The 20,091-nt window shown below is 33.4% G+C and overlaps 1 protein-coding gene across 2 annotated transcripts in view; it reads left to right on the top strand.

The window, feature by feature from the left end:
- Sema2a (Semaphorin 2a) overlaps positions 1-19,501 on the top strand; it is a 310,532-nt gene extending 291,031 nt beyond the window's left edge. For both annotated transcript variants that reach the window (XM_066389791.1, XM_066389790.1), the window contains 9 exons: positions 1,398-1,505; positions 5,723-5,867; positions 5,984-6,109; positions 9,100-9,330; positions 11,695-12,108; positions 12,167-12,446; positions 13,262-13,485; positions 15,615-15,826; positions 15,890-19,501. In XM_066389791.1, coding sequence (XP_066245888.1) covers positions 1,398-1,505; positions 5,723-5,867; positions 5,984-6,109; positions 9,100-9,330; positions 11,695-12,108; positions 12,167-12,446; positions 13,262-13,485; positions 15,615-15,826; positions 15,890-15,964 — 1,815 coding nt within the window. In that variant the 3' untranslated portion in view covers positions 15,965-19,501. The remainder of the gene's footprint in view (positions 1-1,397; positions 1,506-5,722; positions 5,868-5,983; positions 6,110-9,099; positions 9,331-11,694; positions 12,109-12,166; positions 12,447-13,261; positions 13,486-15,614; positions 15,827-15,889) is intronic.
- Positions 19,502-20,091: the final 590 nt, after the last annotated feature.

Consider the following 20,091-nt stretch of genomic DNA (forward strand, 5'->3'; position numbering starts at 1 on the left):
GAAGCTACGTTAAAATCAGTGACGTAACAGACCACATCAGGACAAAATAAAAATTTCAAAATTCAATAAAACTTGAAAAATATTTTTATTTCACATTTGCCGTACGCCCATGATTTTTCCAGATTAAACCGCAAAGCTTGAAGAACTATTTTTCCGCTGTAAAAGCGTATTAAAATCAATAGCGCAATGGGTTTAGAACACGACAAAACTAAGTTTTTAAAATGTTTCAAGTATATTTCTTATTATCATTTATAGATACCTCTTTTAGAGCGTCCCTGACTGGTAGCTGCTGGTGGTGAGGAAATAATACAATATAATAATTAAAAAATGATCTTGACAACTTTAGTAAAATCAGTATTATGTTAACACAGTCTGCATCAATGGAAAATAAAACTATCAGAATCAGTAAGATTTTGCAAACATTTTGTCTGTTTCATAGGTCTCAATACGAATTTTTCTCTAATTTTTTTTAATTATCTTCATTAACTATTTCAGGGCGTTTTTCGAACCCCGTTCAACATTCCCATAAAAGCGATTAAAGGAAGTTTAAGCTTTCCCCTCTTCAGGGCCCTTTCGGTGTCTTCGTAACAATATTTCTCAACAAAAATCCAGTTCCTTTAACCAGGCTGCCAATAGCGAAAGAGTGGTCCCAGCGGTCAGCGGCGTGTAATTCGCCAATTTCAACGACGATCGACAACTCTAGCCCTTCCGGGGAAAAGTTAACTTCTTCGAGCTTGTAAGAAGTTGCTCCCTTGGGGAATCGATTCCGCCGGAATATCTACGCGACTGGGGGTTAACGGCTATTCTGGATCTACTAGGTGGTCCAATAAATCAGCCGCACTTTATTATCTTATCCTTATCTCGGACAATATCCGGGAACTTTTACAAGATATATTTCCCCTTTTGCCAAACGATAGCCGATGATTTTCAAGGTTTATTAAATGCGACAAGAGTTTAAGGGAAATATGAAACTCGACACTCTCCCCTGCGACATGAGAGGATTAGATGAAAGGAGTTCGCTACAGCAAATTACTGATAACTTGTCAAAGTGCTAAAGAGCAAATGCGAGATCGAAACTTCTGGGTTTTGGGGACCCTCCACTTAGGAAGAATTAACATCAACTGGGGAATGTATCGGTTTATTTTATTAATGACCTTTAAGCCCTCTGAAATGAACCATGTTGTGAGTTTATTAAGAAGTAAATCGTAATTTTACGCTTCAGTAAACTTCATAAGGGACCAAATGCTGCCTCTAAAAGATCACTAGACATTGATAGGATTCAATTCAAATCCGGTCATTGTTTTTACTCAGTCACCTATAACGTATATGTTTAACTCTCAATAATTAAGTTGTTTAGTATTGTGCATTATTATACCAATTTTTTGCTTCTTTTGCAGCACTTCGACTGCAGAAACCACATAAGAGTGATCCAATCTATGGGAAATGGAGATCGGCTGTACGTTTGCGGGACAAACGCGCACAACCCCAAGGACTGGGTGATAAATGTAAGTGTTTTATAATATGAGAAATGAATTTTTAATTACTCTGTCACAACTCTATTTATTTCTTAATCCGATTAGAGCTCCGCTGAACAACTCCGCTGATTATCCGAACGTAAAACTTGAAATTGAAAACATTATTTGCCGACGCTTAAAACTTTCATTCATTGACACTTCAACGGGACAAAATAAAAACGGTTCTGTTAATTAAAAACATTTTAGTTGTTAATTATGTTTCCAGTTGCTGCGAAAATATACCAAAATCGCTGGAAATGTATTTGATGTCTTAATTTGCCTCTCTAGAAACTCAAATTCAGGAAAGTCATATTCCATCTGATAATTAACTAAGTACGTCACTAAGTTTTCTTAGGTTTTTAAGAATAGAAAATTACTCCATGCAAAAGTACTTTTTTATTTTAATAACGTCAGAAAATCAGGGGCTTACTAAACTGGACCTCAAACTTATCAAACCCCATTTTCGACACTGAGGAATGCTTTCATGTGCTTGCTACACATCATTGGCGCACCTCTCACTTTACGGGCCCGAAGGTTATGCAAAATTAATGTGTTCCTTTATTCCTCTAAATATGCGATAGTAGTCTTTGAGAGACTATTAAAACGAAATTACAACTACACATAATATAATTTTAGTCAGATTTTAAGCACACCGCTGCCTTTTAGATAAATTCATTATGTGAAAAATTCCATTTGATAATCAAGATTTCTTATTTTGCACCCGTACTTCTAATAATAGTAAATTGTAATGGTACCGCGAAATTTTTTGTCAAACTATAATCAGATGTCTGTTAAGAATTTGCTACGCTACTGTATGTAAAAAGTCAAGAATTTAATTCGTGATATTGAAAATTCAGTAGCGCATTGAGGCAGAATTCTAATATGAAATGCAAGAAGAGTTGGATTTGTCACCATTTTTTACAGATTTTCACGCTTTGTGAATTGGTGTATAAAATCAACAAGAGTGCGAGAAAAAGTAAATGTCAGAGAGGAACTCTAAAAATATAAAAAAGAAATACGTTTTATTTCGATATAAGCCCCCTAGAGACTTGCTACGCTACTGGTTTTACATATTTTAATACTCAAATAAATCCATTCAAAGCTGAAAAATTTTGCGCTCTATGTTCCAAAACGTAATGGCGAATGTTGTTTTAAGAAAGCATTTAAAACGTGCTACGCTACCTGATTCAGCAAAGTTTTAATACAGATGGAACTTTCTAAATGTTGTAAAATGACAAATTCAAAATTTCAATACACCATTTTTCCTGGATTTAATAGAGGTATTTGACCCCGCTACTCGAATGATTTTATGTAGTTTTAACACCCGCAGATTTCACTTCAAAACCGTTCGACACTCTATTTTCCAAAACAGTGGCATTTTGAGGGGTTTCCTAAAGCTGGAAACGTGTGAAATAGCAAATTTGCATGCACTAATTGTCCAAGGTTTTACCCTGGAAAATTAAATGTATTAAACATGGAAAATGAAATGGAAAGGATGAAAATGTTTGGTTTCAAACATTTAATTTCAAAATCGAAAGTTCCTCATTTGATTAGCCCAAATACAATGCCAATGTAAAGGGTTTGTAAACTTGATAAATTGTAAAACAACAAAATCTGACTTAAAAGACCTCCTACAGCACCGGTTTTAAACAACTTAAGAGCACTTACAATACTCGAAATTCGGAAACGTACTAGCCCAAGAAAAAGGAATTTCTAAAACTATAAAGTAAACAAACTCGGTGGATCTCACCATAGAGAACATCCAAAGCTGTAAAGTATAATGCAAAAAAATAGTTTACTTAGTAAATTTGCTACGTCTCTGTAGATGTATCATCGAAGGCTTTTTGATTCGGAAAACAAGTAAAATTCAAAAAGTGGTTTTATATATTATTCATATTCCAAAACTTCAGACATCAGTTTTCGATGTCTAAAGATTCTTTACAAAATTACTCATTTTTTTCTTACTTCAAGTATATTTTATTACTAAAACTCACACATCTCCGTTGAGGCCATTTCTGCTAAATTGTACTTACGTCGCAAAATACAGCAAAAACGATTTTGGAGGTTATTCGAGATACCAGAAATCAACTGTAAATGGAGAATTTATGGGCCAGAAAGTCACATTTGCCAAGCATGATCAGTAATGCAGCTTTGCATATTTAACATAGGTCTTACGAGGAGTGAACGGAAATGTCTTATCGCACTCGTGGTTTGCTATTGCATTTATAAGGAGTTCTGTATAGCTCTTATCTACTCTGCGTATAGAGTAGTGCTCCATTATTCATCATCTCTGCAGATGGAACCTGATTTCTTTCGTAAATTATTATATGCGACAGCTATTAAATTTGAATCTAGGAGAAAGCTAAAAAAGTTCGTAGAAGGAAAAGTCAAATATAGCTGAAGTTATTTGTCTCTCAACACACCTCTGAGAGACAAACTAGAAGAGAAAAACAAAACCTGTGATACAAAAAAATATTCAATTGAACTTTCTATTTTTTCTTGCTCCGTAACTGTAACAGTTAGGGAGCAAGAAATACTACTGCAAATACTACTGTCTTTTGGAAAATAAGAACGCTGGAAATATGCAAGACCAGTGGCATAGGAGGGTCTTGATCTTTTTCACAAAATCCAGTATAGTGAAATTTATTCTCTAAATGAAATTTACATGTTTTGTTTTTAGAACCCTTTTTCACTACGTCACTAGTTTGAAAAAAATACTGATTCAAATTACCTATTTTCTAAAGGAATCTCCGAGCATTAAACTGTACAAAATCTTTCCTATAGAAATATATATGTAACCAATAATTCAAATTGTGGCAGATTATGCAACCGCCACTTTTCATCAGATTACCACATGAAGGCTTTTAATAGTTTCATGCGGGAAAGTGTTTTCTTTTTCACTTTATAAATTTAAGACCCTTTCAGTACGGCACTGATTTGAAGAAAAAGATCGAACATTTTTTAGATTCTCAAATTCTTCTAACATAGTAACGTAGTCTGTTCATCACAGTGTTACTTAAAAATTTTTTAAATGGCTTTAGATTATGTTTCGTTGTTTATTTTCTTTCAATTTAAGTCCTATGTAAGACGACCCTGTTTAGCACGAAAATTTTCAAAAATTCGATTTTTTTAGAAGAGCATTGAGGTTTTTTAATCTTACAATTCAGTGACGTAGCTTGTTCATCATGGTGTCACATGAAATTGAAGTTGAAGGAAAGACCTCAGGAAATGTATTTTTGTCAATTTAAATAATACTCAGTTCAACGCTGATTTCTACGAAAATCTGAAAAATCAAAATATGCTTCAAGTGCTTAAATCCCGCTAATTAGCGTAGTTCATATTTATCACAATGCCACGAGAATACTTTAGGATAGAGCGGTTTACAGTGTTTTCTTCGTAATTTTTTTTCAAATTTAAGTGACTATAACTCTGATTTATAGCAAAAGGATTCGGATATTACAATTTTCCGCGAGAGCTTTCAGGTCTATAAATCTACATGCCTAAATGGCGTACCTAGCTTTTTCATCAAAGCGTCACTCTTAAGACCTCAAAAAAGGGCCTTTAAACACAGCTTTTTGCGAATTTTCTTTTCATTTAAATTCTACATAATACCACACTAATTTTTAGGTACAAAAATTTAAAGCACCCAAGGTTTCTGAAGGAGTTTTTATGTCCTTATGCAAAATTGCTTCGGTAGCGTATCTTGTTACAACAGCGTGAAGTGAAGACTTCCAAAGGACATTTCCATTGTTTTTTTCTTGATTTTTTTTTCAAATTTGTGTCTTACTTCTATTCCGATTTCTAACAAAAGATCTTAGACGAGTCCAAATTTTCTAAGACGTTTTACTGGGTTCTTATAGAGCCATCTAACTCAGTAGTGCAGCTTCCTCATCGTATACTCGTACAACGTCTTTAGGACAAACCTGACTTTTTTCTTGTTGATTTAGTTTTTCACTTATATTCACCTCAGTATTACCCTGATTTTTGGACAACACCTTCTAGGTTTCGAATTTTCTGAAGAGGCCTTCAGCCTCTTATCGAGCCCTTCTAATCAGTCGCATACCCATTTGTTATAGCTTCACTTGTAGACTTAAAAAATACCTTAAAGAGCGTGTTGTTCTTGAATTTTATTTTTTTAAGGTCTACTCAGCATGACATTTTCAACCATCGAAATTTATTAAAAATTCACAGCTAATCCTTCTTTCTAGGCAAACTTGACACACCTCAGTCGAAACGTCTTCGTCCATGGCATCGGCATGGGCATTGCCAAATGCCCCTACGATCCTACAGACAATTCTACGGCTGTATGGGTGGAACATGGAAATCCAGGCGATTTACCTGGATTATACTCCGGTAAGCCACACTGGAATTATTAATAGAACTAAAGCTTTGCATGCGGTAGTGATTTGTAGGTCATCTCGATATTAATTTTTGATTATCCAATAGCTTAGTCGACATTAAATTTTCAGGGACTAATGCCGAGTTTACAAAAGCTGACACCGTAATTTTTCGAACCAATCTGCATAATTTAACCACCGGAAAGAAAGAGTACAACTTCAAAAGGACGTTGAAATACGATTCCAAGTGGCTGGATAGTGAGTATTACTGTTATTATTCAACTAGAGAACTTTTCTTGTTGATGTGCATATTACGCAGATAATCGGTGTTATAAAAATGCAAATTCATTCTCCACTAAGCCAATTTCACGAGAACTAAATTGGAGCGAGATGAAATTTTAATGTTTCTGTTTACTCACACTTTTGCTCGGAAAATATGCTCCTCGTATCCCAGTTTTGATGCGAGAGATTTTCTTATTTGTCTTACATTGACGCAAAAAAGGGAAGAAGTAATGGCGTAATTAGGCTTTTATAGTTGCGATAAGAAGCTTTCACTTTACTAATAAAATATTTTATGAAGGCTCTATCATGAAATTACCTTAATAAGGTCGGAGGCGAGAGGTAATAATCGTTAATGGAGGACTTGTATTTTGTCACTCGAGATTTTGGTATTACATCTTGAGTGGGGAATATCCAAAAACATCGTGTTGAAAAATTCAATATCATAATTACGTTGAGAGCAAACATAAACATTTCGCAATTTTTCCTAATAACCCGATGAAGAGTCGGGGCACGTCCCAGGGCTCGTTTAATAAACTCGGACTGCCTGTAACGTGTAATAACGGAATGGCCTCTCATTAGCGAAACCGTGCACTCTTCGCATCCACAAAAATGAAAGACGTAGGAAATATGCCATTATACCGGAGGGTCGTCATATGAGAGAGATATGACTTATTTGTCCCGAAAGTTGGAGGAGAAATCGTCAACTAATATGCGAGATGTCCGTCGACAAGGAGGGGTTAGGAATTAGCCTATTGACCGTCGGTCCTTGATGTAATAGTTATTTGGGGGTTTATTTGGTATTCAGCATTCATTCCGGGAATTGAAGGCACTAAATATGAAGAGCTTCATAATCGTATAAGAAAGGAAGACAAAGAAAATTACTTTCTCATATAAATTTATTATTACTGGGTATTTTGAATATAAAGACTATGACTAACATTTCACTAATACACTTTTCCATCTATTTTTATCAGTTTTACCGCTAACACCCCACTTTTTGATAAATAATAAATACCAATTTCTCTTAGTTTCCCGGTAATATAAAGTAGTAATAAAACTACCGTTCTAATGCTTTTTAATGAGACCTTTTAGCACGATTTAGGTTAGAAAATCCGTTTTCTCTTCATAAGACAGCTACATATTATTAAATATGATAAACCTACCAATTATAAGGGAGAATTCATTAAAATACTTTCCTGCAACCATTTTTATTGATTTTCGAATAATGAGACCTTTCAGGTTGTTATATTTTCTGATTTTTTTAGAAAACTGGTTTCGCTAGGTTTGGAACTTCTATATTATTTTTCTAGTACTCGAAAACTTTCTAGAATTGATTAAACACGTTTTTTTTCTACATTTTTATCTAAATTTTTTATTTGAATTTTAGAAATTTTGATTTTTTCTCTACGAAATCACGACACATAATTTCAATTTGCCACGTGTCCTTTGCAAACTTTTGATCCACAAAACTACAAACGGAGTGATAGAAACTGATAATAAAAAAAATCCAAACGCAGAAGAATTCTCAAAAACATATCATCAGAAATTTTGTAGTCAGGGTAGATAATGTACACGATTTTGTTCAAGAAATCTTCGTTTCAGAGATAAATAAAAAGAGGGAATGAAAAAAAGAAGCATTCTTCCACATATTTCCAGAGGTGTGCGGAGAATTCACTCCAGTTGAATTTGTAGTCCGAGCACTATTTACATAGATCCAACAATTTAAAACATTTCCTTCAAAAATGGATACTGAAGCTGAAATTTCCAGTGAAATTTGCAACTTTACTAAAAAAAAAATGTTTTTTCAGAGAATTCTTAAAAATCAGTAAATCCATTTGAAGAAAACACTTCATATCTTCAATCTGATATGTTTACTTCTCCAGTATGTTCCCTTTCATCTTCAGAAACGCGCAACTGCTCGTGTGTCTTTGAATTTACTTAAATTCGTACCCCAAATCTCGATGTTTTTCTAATGTTTTTTTAATTTCTAAACTCTTCATATAGCATTTTTTAAGATAAACTCGAACTAATTCTCTGCTTCCAATTTTAAGGAAAAAATCGAAATTCTGCAATAGAATTTTCCCCATTGAAAAAATACTAATGGATTTAACAAATTTACTGCTTAACTGATCGTGGAAAATGTACATTTCAGAGAGGCCTGACAGTGAATTCGTTTAACGCGATTATGCGTTTTGTTCTGGATTAAAGTACGTTTTTTTCGAAACGTCCAACCGAGCGATAAATTGTTAAATTATGTTATTTAAATGCGATGGAATTTGACAGGGAACAGTGTTGAAAGTTTAAAATATCAAGGAAAAATTCAACACACTGGTATATAATCCTGCGAAGGGGGGTTAAATATGAACACAGCTCCCTTATACCCTCTGATAATATGGCTTATGTCGCAAAGGGAAGGTTAATTCAATACAGCTGCAGTTTTCTCATACGAGAGATTTCGTAATCCCTCTAACGAAATAAGGATTTAATTTTAACTACCTACCTCGTTTCTAATTTGGACAAACGGAGTATTACACTCACCGGATTAAATTGGATCGAATCTTAGAAGTGCTCGACAATAATTATTGTAGGAAAACAACGTAATGGGGTAAATTCAATTCTTGCAGAAATGTCTCCGTATTAAAACAGTGACGCATCTGATTTCTCTCGTGAAGATATCAACTTCCTTGCCCCTTGGGAACTGAAATAGGGCCATTAAAAAACCTAATGTTCCTTACTTCCGTAAAAGTTTATTAAACGATCCTACTAACGGTTAAGGAGTCACATCCGTTAGGCGTAATTAGACTCATCTAACAGGTGTTGCCCTCCCAGTGTTTCGCCATTTTCTTCCAGAATTTCTAATATAATTCCCTAATTTCCATTTTTTATGGAACAATTTGCATGCATATTATTTGCCAGAGGTACCTGCACTAAAAGTAAGGATGTAATTATTCGTTTTTCCCTTTCAGAACCGAACTTCGTGGGGTCCTTTGACATCGGAGAATTCGTCCTGTTTTTCTTCAGGGAAACCGCAGTTGAGTACATTAATTGTGGGAAGAGCGTCTATAGTAGGGTGGCACGTGTCTGCAAGAGAGACACGGGAGGGAGGAATATTTTAACCCAGAATTGGGTTACATATTTAAAAGCCAGGTTGAATTGTTCCATTCCGGGAGAGTTTCCATTCTACTTCAATGAAATTCGTAAGTATGAAATTTTTGAGGAGTTATAAGTAGTCTGGATAAGATACAGTTTAGATGTAAGTTTTCACTCAAGCACTAAAGTTGAAGTGTTGTAGAGGATGTTTTGAAGGAAAATTTCATCATCTGAAAGTTTTCGGATTTTGGGACTTCTCAAATTCAGTGCAAAACGTTGGTGTAAACTGCCAGAATTTATTAAAACATTTAAAGGTGATATTTTTAATTTGTCGAATTTACAAGAGGAACTGGCTCCTAAAAATTATCAGAAGCTCTGCTCAGTAAAAATATACACGAGACGTCTCAATAGAGTCACATCTCAAAAATTCTAAATAACTTTAGATCAATATGCATTAATGGAATCTGCATCAGAAAAAAGCACTTATGCACTGCGAGTACTCGTAGTTTTTTCATCCCAAATTTAATTTATGCATATTGTCCTAAAATTAATCCACAATTTTCAATGCACTTGTCATGTTAATGTAGAACATTATACTAAGCACGTTCCTGGCGTAATTCCTGATTTACCTTCAAGAAAATATTTTTTTTATTAAGGGAAATTTGTTGAAATAGCGTAAGCTCTTGAACAAAAATAATAATAGTTTATGTTCCTTCATCTTTAATGAGGAGACTGCCAAAGCAGTTGTGCGATTAAGTCAACTGCTGAGTGGCCATTTTTGATGATAAAAAAAACGTTCTTTGGATAACCGACAAAATGAGTTTAGTTCGGTATTAAACGTCTCAACGAAAACCTCTTGACTTTCTTTTGTTTTACCTCCATCACAATTCTTCACCCTTCCAGACCAAATAATCTTAACAAAATTTCAAGAACGTCACTCTAAAAATTCAGTGGCATCACATGCATATTAACAATTACATGGAAGTGTCGCATTAACCCTAAAATGGGAAAAAACAATAATAAAAATGTTTGAGTTTGTAGGAGGCCTGAAACGCCACTGCTTTACTTCCTGAGAAGCTTATTTTTTTCAATATAAAAGAGCATTTCTATTAAAAAAAATTAGAGCCATCATGTGCATTTTCTTATATTTTATTTAGAAAATTTTCAATATAAAATAAACACTTCATTCGTTGAGTATAGAGGACTGCTATGCCACTGGTTAACTTTTGAAAAATCTTTCTTCGCTTTTAAAAATTCCGTCTGGATGATGATAATGCAGCATAACTCGATCTCATTTATTGTGTCTGATGGTGGAATTGATACTCCACTGCCTTACATATCAAGAAAACATAGACACCGTATAAATTCTTTAAAAACACTAATTTTACCCACTGTGCTAATCTTGACAGGAATTGAATAATAATTTAGTTCATCAAGTAGTTCCAGATGCTTCTTCATTAGAAAATCACAGGCGTTCGATCTTCATTTTAAAAGAATATTAAATTCTGAGAGTAGGTGTTTATAAACGTTTTTCATGTTTCTGTTATTGTTGCACTATGTCACAATTTATATTACCATAAAATTCACAATATTTCATCGCGGTAAATCATAGGCGCACGTATCTAAGTTTAACAAAATCTTCTATTTTGATAGTAGATATCCCTTCACAAAAGATTTTCAAGTTTTTATAGCACTAATGGAAATCTGGCCCACTGCACTAGTCTGATCAGAATGTGATTTAAAATTTATTTAATATATCTAGACCGACGTGAATTTTAATTCTTATAGAATAAACTAAAATCACTATCACCCCTGACATAATAAATTAAACTTAAATTCAAAATTTACTGGATCATTTCTCCATAAAATTCTCAATCCCCAAATTTCTCTACCTATGGTGAAAACCTTAATTGAAGATTGCATAGGCACAGCAGTTCGTTATCCTTACAATCTCTAGCTTACACGTTTTTCCATAAATCTGGATAACTAACAAGTCCCTGTACCTCGACAAAAACACTTTCGAGCTGCATCTACCACTTTTCCAGCAAATATATCCATATTACAGCTTTCCTCCTATCGCTCCTTTCCCGGAGCTTTATTTTAATTGGAGGTACAAAGGAAAGCTGTGTCTCTTCCCGGAAACATCTTTCCGAGGAATTCCTGTTATTGGAGAAGCGATTACTTTAAATTATTCAAGCCAAGTACGCTCTAAACCGAAAACTTAAGGAAAATGCATTTTAGAGAAAAATTCTCTGGATACCGGCAGTTCCGAAGAGCTTTGAAGAAAATGCCCGAGCTTTCCAAGCATGTTATGTCCCTTAACAATGCAAATCCGTGCATATATTGGTCCGTAAATAAAGAGAAGTGTCGTGCCGTAAAAATGCGACTTTCCTTTAGTTTCTCCAAGAGGAAACTCCTTGAAAATAGATTTCTATTCGACCGAACTAATCCGGGCTTATGTTTTATTGCAGAGAGTATATTCAGAGTCCCCGGGGATAACAATCGATTCTATGGTACCTTCACCACTTCCACCAATGGCCTCATGGGATCTGCGATTTGCTCCTTTACTCTTGGCGATATTCAGGCAGCATTTGACGGGAAATTCAAGGAACAGGCCACTTCGTCATCGGCCTGGTTGCCTGTTTTAAGCAGTAGAGTCCCGGAACCACGCCCAGGAACTTGCGTAAACAATACTGAATCACTACCAGATAGTGTACTCAATTTCATTAGATCTCATCCACTTATGGACTCGGCTATCATGCACGAATATGAGAAACCTGTATATTTCAAAAGGGATATTTTATTTACCCGGCTAGTTGTGGATAAAGTTAGTGTCGATATTGGAGGAGCTGTCGTCGATTATACTGTCTATTATGCAGGAACTAGTAAGCGTCTAATTTTAGCTTTCACAATTAAACCTCTAAATTTGTTTTTGTTTTTCAGCTACAGGCACAGTTCATAAAATTGTAGAATGGATTAGTGAACACCAGGAAGGTTCCTCATCGATCCTTCTGGATATCTTTGACGTTACTCCAGGAGAGGCCATCCAAATAATGGAGCTTTCCAAAGAGCACAAAGCTCTTTATGTCGCTTCCGATAATAGAGTGAAGCAAGTGGATTTAGTGATGTGCAATCACAGATATGATAATTGCCTCAGATGCGTGCATGATCCGTATTGCGGTTGGGATAAAGATTCCAATGTCTGCAAACCCTATTCTCCAGGGTAAGAGGAAATTTCTTATTAATATGTGCGTAATTGCTGAGATAGTAAGGGATAAAATGCGAGATAAAAATGGAAAATTTTTTGGAAAGAGAAAAAAATCGGGTGAAGAGAGGAGTCCTGACCCCTGAAAAGAAGCACCTAGTAAATTGTCCTTGTAAGAAGTACAGGAAAGCCGTCAACAATTTTCAAACATTTGAATGCAGTTTTTAAGGATTCGCAAAAAGTTCACTGGACATTAGCTCGTTCTTCAATTTAAGTTGTATTATAACCACATGCATTGCACATAAAACCAAATTAAGGCAAAAGTTCACTGGCTTATAACGTACATTTTGCCGATTTTGATACTTAAAAACGTACATTAAGAAAAATTCTATTTCTAAACCTCAAACTTCTCAGGCTTCCTTAATATATCAACATAATTGGGATTTGGTTCAGATAATACCTAAAACCAAATCAAGTCAAAAATTCTCCAGATTATATGAAACATTTTGAGGATTGTTTTCATTAAAATGTACCCTAGGAAAATGGCGATTTCTGTAGCTATAAAGAAGTTTAGGTTTACTTTAAGGCTAAACATAAAAGCAACTTAATGTACCAATTTGACAAAGTGTATAGAACATTTGAGCGTTATTGTCCTGGGAAGTACAACAGTAAAGAGCTATTTGGAATGCTAAAAAACCTCAAGCTTAATTTCCAACATCTGTAACTTCAGTAACGAAACTTATTCCATCACTTTCTTTCTATTCAAGACTTCACCATTCTGAATAGGAACTTCACTTGTGGACAAGAAACAATAATCTAGATTTCGCTTTCAGCTTGCTACAAGACGTATCGAACAGCACAATAGACGTTTGCGACACTAGTGTGGTAAAAAAGAAAATGATAGTAACCTGGGGCCAAAGCCTGCATTTGGGCTGTTTCCTCAAAATGCCCGCAGTACTAGCCTCACAGACTATCACATGGTACCACTACTCCAAAGAAAAAGGCCGTTATAAGATTCAATACAGACCTGAGAAATATATTGAAACTTCGGAGCATGGTAAACTTGGCATAAATGAATAGAAATTAACCCATCTTGTCCCAAGCATCGAAAAATTAAACAAAACGAATTTTTTGTTTGTAAATATTTATTTTGTTACATTTAAGAATACATTACATATGTCAAAAAAACTAGAAAAAAATTATGTACAAAAAAAAATACTGGTGCGTAAACGAACCATTGGGAATATATATGAAATACTGTTTTGGGACACATAAGGATACTACTAATAATTTTAACGAAAATTTATACCATAATGTTACAATCTTACATAAAATAACTAAAATTGAATTATTTTGTACATAAAACTTTATTTCATATAAAAAACAGCATAATATTTCATGGTGCATTAACGCACCACTGGTAACAGACGGTCATCAGTAGACCAATAATGTTGAATATGTGGTAATGAATGGTAACCAGAAAAAAGTAAAATTCCTATAAAATTTAAAAATTCGTTTTTTGATAATAAAAATTCATGGCGGTTATTGTCTTGAGCATATTTTACCGAAAAATTTAAAACCAAGTCAATCACTTCGTCATCAAAAAACATAAAAAATATTTCAAGGGGAGTTTTCCCCGAGAGCTTATTTTTTAGTTTCTCGCGTGATTGAAATTCATCAGATATAGGTGCGTGAGTATATTCAATCTGACCTTTCCTCCATTTGACTGTAGAAGCAAGCCTTTCATTTGCCGAAAGCAAACGTCTCCTTTTGGACTCCCAAAGTTTCATCATCCGATGAATCCCATTGAGCTTCATTGGTCAACAAAGTACAGGACTGATTCGTACACGACTGATTTGTATATTCCGGTAGATGCAATTCGAAAGTTCCAACTATATCAGTTGGTTCCTCAAACTCTTGTAGATTATTTTCATCGTTTATATTTTCCTCATCGGTCAAAGTATCCACGTCGGGTGGAATATAAACAGCGTCAATAAGTTCTGAAAATATTATCTTTTCTTACTTTTAGCTTAAATTCGCAAAAAACTGAATATTACCATATTGCATCTAATATATACATATAAAAATATGTAAATACAAGTAATACTTACGACTTTCATCATTATTCTGCAAATCCGTCACGATCTCCTCCAAGGCTGCTTCTAATTCTTTTTGAGTAAAATACTTCGAAAACGACATATGGATTTTTTTGATTGTAATTAAATATCAAATGAACGGACTACAGCTTATATGGCGCTGAACCGATACAAAAAAAACACTGGATGAATACACGGTCACTCAACAAAACTACACTGTATAGTTACTGAAATTCTAATAGGCACCTGGGTTATAGAGAGATGTGAGTTTTGTTCGCTTAGAGAGACTCAAACCAACTAATTCGTTTTTTCTTCATCGTGAGATCATAGCCACAAAAAAGAGTATTGAGTCAATAAAAATCCAAATGATTTTCTCATGAGGATCAGTTTTCAAACCTATAAATTGATTGGAAATTTATGCCTATATCAACATTATCGGTAATTACCTTATTTAGTCTAAGCAATAATTTGGGTAGATTTTGTGAGTAATGACATTATTTAGTCTGAGCAATAAATTGGGCAGATAGATGGGTTTATTTATTCTAGAATAGTGTTGGGTATTTTCCCAACACAAGAAACAAATGAATACTAAACAATACACTAATCGGCGACTATTCACTCTGAATGCACACACTTTTCGAAAATTGCAATAACTTGATTTTATTTCATAGATAAAACCAGTGGTGCGTTTAGGCACCGGTATTATTTACACAAAATAAGTGATAATTTATATGACAATTCAAATGCACTTTTTCTACTATGTAATCTACATATTATAGACTTATCAAAAATGATTATACTTTGCAAAAATAAATTACCTTACTATATTTGAATCACTTCAACATTTGACACAAAATTATGCAGCGTTTTCCATGACTTTAAGATGTCATAATTTTTTTGTTTTAAAACAAAAATCAACAGTATGTACGATATTAAGTTCTATAATCTAATAGTAATAAAATTTCTAAATAGATATGAAAGAATATATATTGGATTTAGCAAAAAAAAATCATAAAATGTGTGGTTCGATAATGCACCACTGGGACAAAATGGGTTAAACAAGTACTTACGTGAGAGTTTTTCTTTGCAGGATTGGTGATAATTTCAGTAACAGAGTCTGATGCAGGGAGATATGATTGCTGGATGGGAGCTTCGTTGCTGTGTTCATATAACGTCACTGTAGATGCTCATAGGTGCTCTCCCCCTGCAAAGGGAAATGACTATCAGAAGATTTATTCTGACTGGTGTCATGAATTTGAGAAGTACAAGTCTGCGATGAAGACGTGGGAGAAGAAACAAACTGTAAGTTTTAATGGTTGTTCTTCGATTTAGGGAACGTATAAGCAGATTCCTGCTTCTTTGCAGCAATGCAGCACGAGACAAAATTCAAGTAGCAACCAAAACAGCCACCCAAATGAGATATTTCGACCTCTTGTGTGATAGCTCGTAGAACGAGGTCCCCTCTCCCTCACTTATCTAGGAATCCCATTATCGTGGACTCTCGTATTATTTCTGTAAATATGTTTCCAACTATAAAGAGTTTATTCCTAGATTCGTCGATAGATTTTTTTGTAGTTTGTAGAGATACCTATGAGGACTTTTTCATTCGTTATGATATTCATATTATGAGGGTGTCTCCACAAATTATGAGAGCTTTTATAATATTTTCCTTTAGGACAAGTGCCCCTTTTATAATCCTTTGATAATAAGGCTATTGTTTGCTGAATAACGTTTCGTATTGTAGCACATGTATCATGCTTACTTGGGTTTGTTTTCAGTTGGAATTTCAGGTAAGTACTTACGTGTTTGTTTCGATGAGCCTCTATTCCAGTTTATGGGTAATTTAGCTAATGAATAGGTATTGATTGGAACGATCTAATGAGACAGTTGCTAGAAAAACTCTTAAAACTATGAATCACATATAAAGTATTATTTGTCAAATATAAGACATTAGAGAGCTTTCCATGAAAATTGGTTACAACACTATAGTGAATTACGGTAATTTTATCGTTCTTTATATATAAATGCGTCCATTCAAAAAGCAATACAAAGTACCACATGCAAGTAATCCTATAGCAAGAAACGAGGAAATACTCCAAAAAAGAAATTTTTGCTTAGCAGAATTTTTCTCAAATTAGTGTTATGTACCATGTAACCTCTTTAATATCGAACAAGGAGTTTCACAGTCTAACACCAAAATTTTCCAAAAGTCCTTAATCTTAAAAAAATAAAATTCCATGGTAAAAATTTGTTGATTTCGGTAGTACTGCCCACTTTTTGAAAGTACTCAAATTTCTAATAGCATCTAATAAATCGTTGGATGATACCACATAGTCTTTATCTTATAAACACAGAAGCATATGTTTTAAAATCTAATATTTTCAAAATTTCTAGTTTGTCAAATAACGGAAGTTCATTACCCAAACTTGCCGATTCCTAATTGGTTATAGTACTGACAGTTTTTTCAATTTATTGAGATTTTAAGGTGAATCTAATAAATATCAATGCAATATGTAAATGTCATGCAGTCATTTTCTAGAAGCATTGGAATTTTTTGAAAATCATATAAATCACAGGTCATTACTACGTAACCTTTTTCTTGTAAGTTATGAAGAACCGTACTTGATTGGAAAACTTCAGAAGTGCTTATCCTCAAAAAACGAAAAGTGTACATAAGTAAATCTCGTTGGTAGGGTAATACTGGTAGTTTCAGAAAGTACTAAAATTTTTTATAAGTCCCAGGACAGTTCCACATAACATTTTTTCCAGTAAGGAGTAAACTTTTTTAATACAAAACTTGACACAATGTTTTTAAAATTTACATGAAATTAAGAAAAAATTAAACAATTTCGTTATAAAAAATTGTCAATTTCGGCAGTATTAATCATATTAGATGCAATTGAATTGTCTAAAGTCGAAAACTCATGAAACCAGTACTATATATATAGTCATCATCACCATTTTCTGATAAATTCATAAAAAATTCATGCATATTCCAATAGAATTAGTCTACTTCTGAAACTACTAAAATTTTTAGGTCAATCTGATAAATAGTAGAACAGCGGCATATGCAAACTTTTTCTGATGGGGCCTGGAATACATCTTTTAATTCCAAAAGTTACCATAATGTTTACCTTTTATAAACTTACAACTCTATTACACATTGTTTGGACCCTCTTTCAAAACCAAAAATCTCTGAAGTTTATAAATTTAAATAAGAAAAGTTGCGATTATAATTCTGGAGTCATTCACGAACTTATAAAATTTCTTGTGCCATCGTATGAACTTTTAGATGAAGATTAGCGATAAAATCTTCTATGACCTAAAATTTTTCAGCTTTCAAATAAAAAACTACTAGAATGTTTTTTATAGAGAAAAATACGATCATTCATGTAATTCTAGAATTTCTGTGAAATCTGTATCTGCTATTCAAGCTTCCTGTGACATCTGGAGGATTTTTTTCATTTTCACATGAAATGAAGAGTTTCGAACTTAAAACACCTGAATTGAAATTCTCCTGAAATTGCTATGGAGTATTTAAACTTCCTATGGAATGTGGATGTTGAATTATCTCACTCTCCGTGGTATAACTCAACTTTTCGAGAAATTTTCAAAAACACGTTCAACTTTTTGCTGTTAAAAATATTTTTGTTATTCGCATATATTCATTAGCTAAATATCCCATATTTACCCTCCATACCCCATACCCAATTTTTCAAAATTTCGTACGCATTTAAATATGTAGGTCTGTGATATACATGTATGATGGTAAGTGAAAAAAGTATTTATTTTAATAATAATCTCGACTCTGAATGAATGTTAGTAAAACATGCTTTTCGAAATACTTAGGACCAAGTCGATGTAACTGGGCGTGTTCGTTTCGTATTTAAAATATGATAGTTTGAGAAATTTATTGTAAATTTGGTGCCGTATTCAAAGCAATACTCGTTTCCATGAGGACTATTACGCAATTTTTAAATCTATTTGTTTTCTTATTTAGATTAAGTAGGAATAAGTATTATATTGCAACTTCATGGGATTTCTTTGGGCCACTGCAGACATTTTATAATGGAATTTGTAGAGCCACCATGAGTTTTCGTTGAGAAACCTCCTTTTGTCTCTCAATTGCATACTGTTGATAATATAATGTTATCGGGTTCTCGTGTAAAACATGTAAAGTAACTATTGACTTTGATCGTTATAAGGGACAATCACAAAAGAAAATTTTCGAAAACTCGTTTTGTTTCACAAATTTTGTCACAAAAAATCTTTTGACCATTGTCATGTAAATACCTATGTAAAGCATTAATTTACAAATATTACATATTTCTCTCAATACACAATAGTAACTCTTAATACACACATAATGGTGCTTATTCAAACTTTCATTTAAACCCTTAATACACATACATATCTATAACGATTTCGCAATAACAAAATGTGTATTACCCTGATTTTAACATTTTATTATTTATTATTAAAATGTATATATATTCCTGTTAAACGAATTTAAAGCAGCATGAAGGGTAGATTCGCATTTCTATGATGGAGTGTGAAAGGGTTTAAACTACGACACCCTAGTAATAATAATAAATTTATACCTTACCTGTGAAACTTGTAATATATGAAGAAAATGGCAGCAGGTTCTTTAGTGCTGACTGATAATCTTACTTAGAAGTAGCCATAGTATTAATATTGAATAATATAGTTGGTTAATTGCAATTTTATGGCCCTACAGTATTTTTGCAAGTTAGTATAGTTTTATTATATTTTATAGATTATTTTTTAATTTTAATTTTTAGCTTTACGATATTTTTTTCATTATTAACTGTTTTTGCGACTGCCAGACTTGTAAATATAATACAACTGATGCAAATAGTTAAATAACATTTAGGACGTAGCACATGTAAATTATTGTAATGGAAATGCTATTATTATAATTGCTCTTTGAAGATATTATCAATAAATTTACATGTGAAAAGACGAAACTTTTTTTGTCCAAATTCCTGAGATTTTCCTTTAATCAGGACGCGGCAACACCGCGCTTCGCTTTTGTTTCCAAGGTAAGTGCGTTTGACGATATCTGACAAAAATGCAGTATCATCTAAGAGGATACGGTTGTTTGCATCCTTTGCACTTATTTGAAAAGATGTAAATTATGGAGTTATCCGTTATATTAGCATGGAAAAATACAAAAAATGTGTTAATTGCAAAAATTGATGTAACGGCGAAACTGTGTTCGTCAGGGATATTCAAGAGTTACCTACCTCTAATGAATTAATTAACATGTAAGCAACGTTGTCAAGATGAGTAAAAAATAGTATCGTTTTATAGTTATTTTTCCAGAAATGCATGTAACTCAAAATTTATAATATAGAGAATAAATCCTAAACTTTTTTTCGGAAATATTCCACGGATTTTGTACTTGGCTATTTTTGGAGGATATTTGCCCGTTTCTACGCCTTAAACTTTTTTCAGATGAATTCCAAAATGTCAAGGTTTTAAGGAACGTTTTCTGGATGTGAAGCTACCTACAACTCATAAGCCCGTCTTACATATTTTTATTA

Source organism: Euwallacea similis, chromosome 4 (genome assembly GCF_039881205.1).
Source record: "Euwallacea similis isolate ESF13 chromosome 4, ESF131.1, whole genome shotgun sequence".
Classification (NCBI taxonomy): Eukaryota; Metazoa; Arthropoda; class Insecta; order Coleoptera; family Curculionidae; genus Euwallacea; species Euwallacea similis.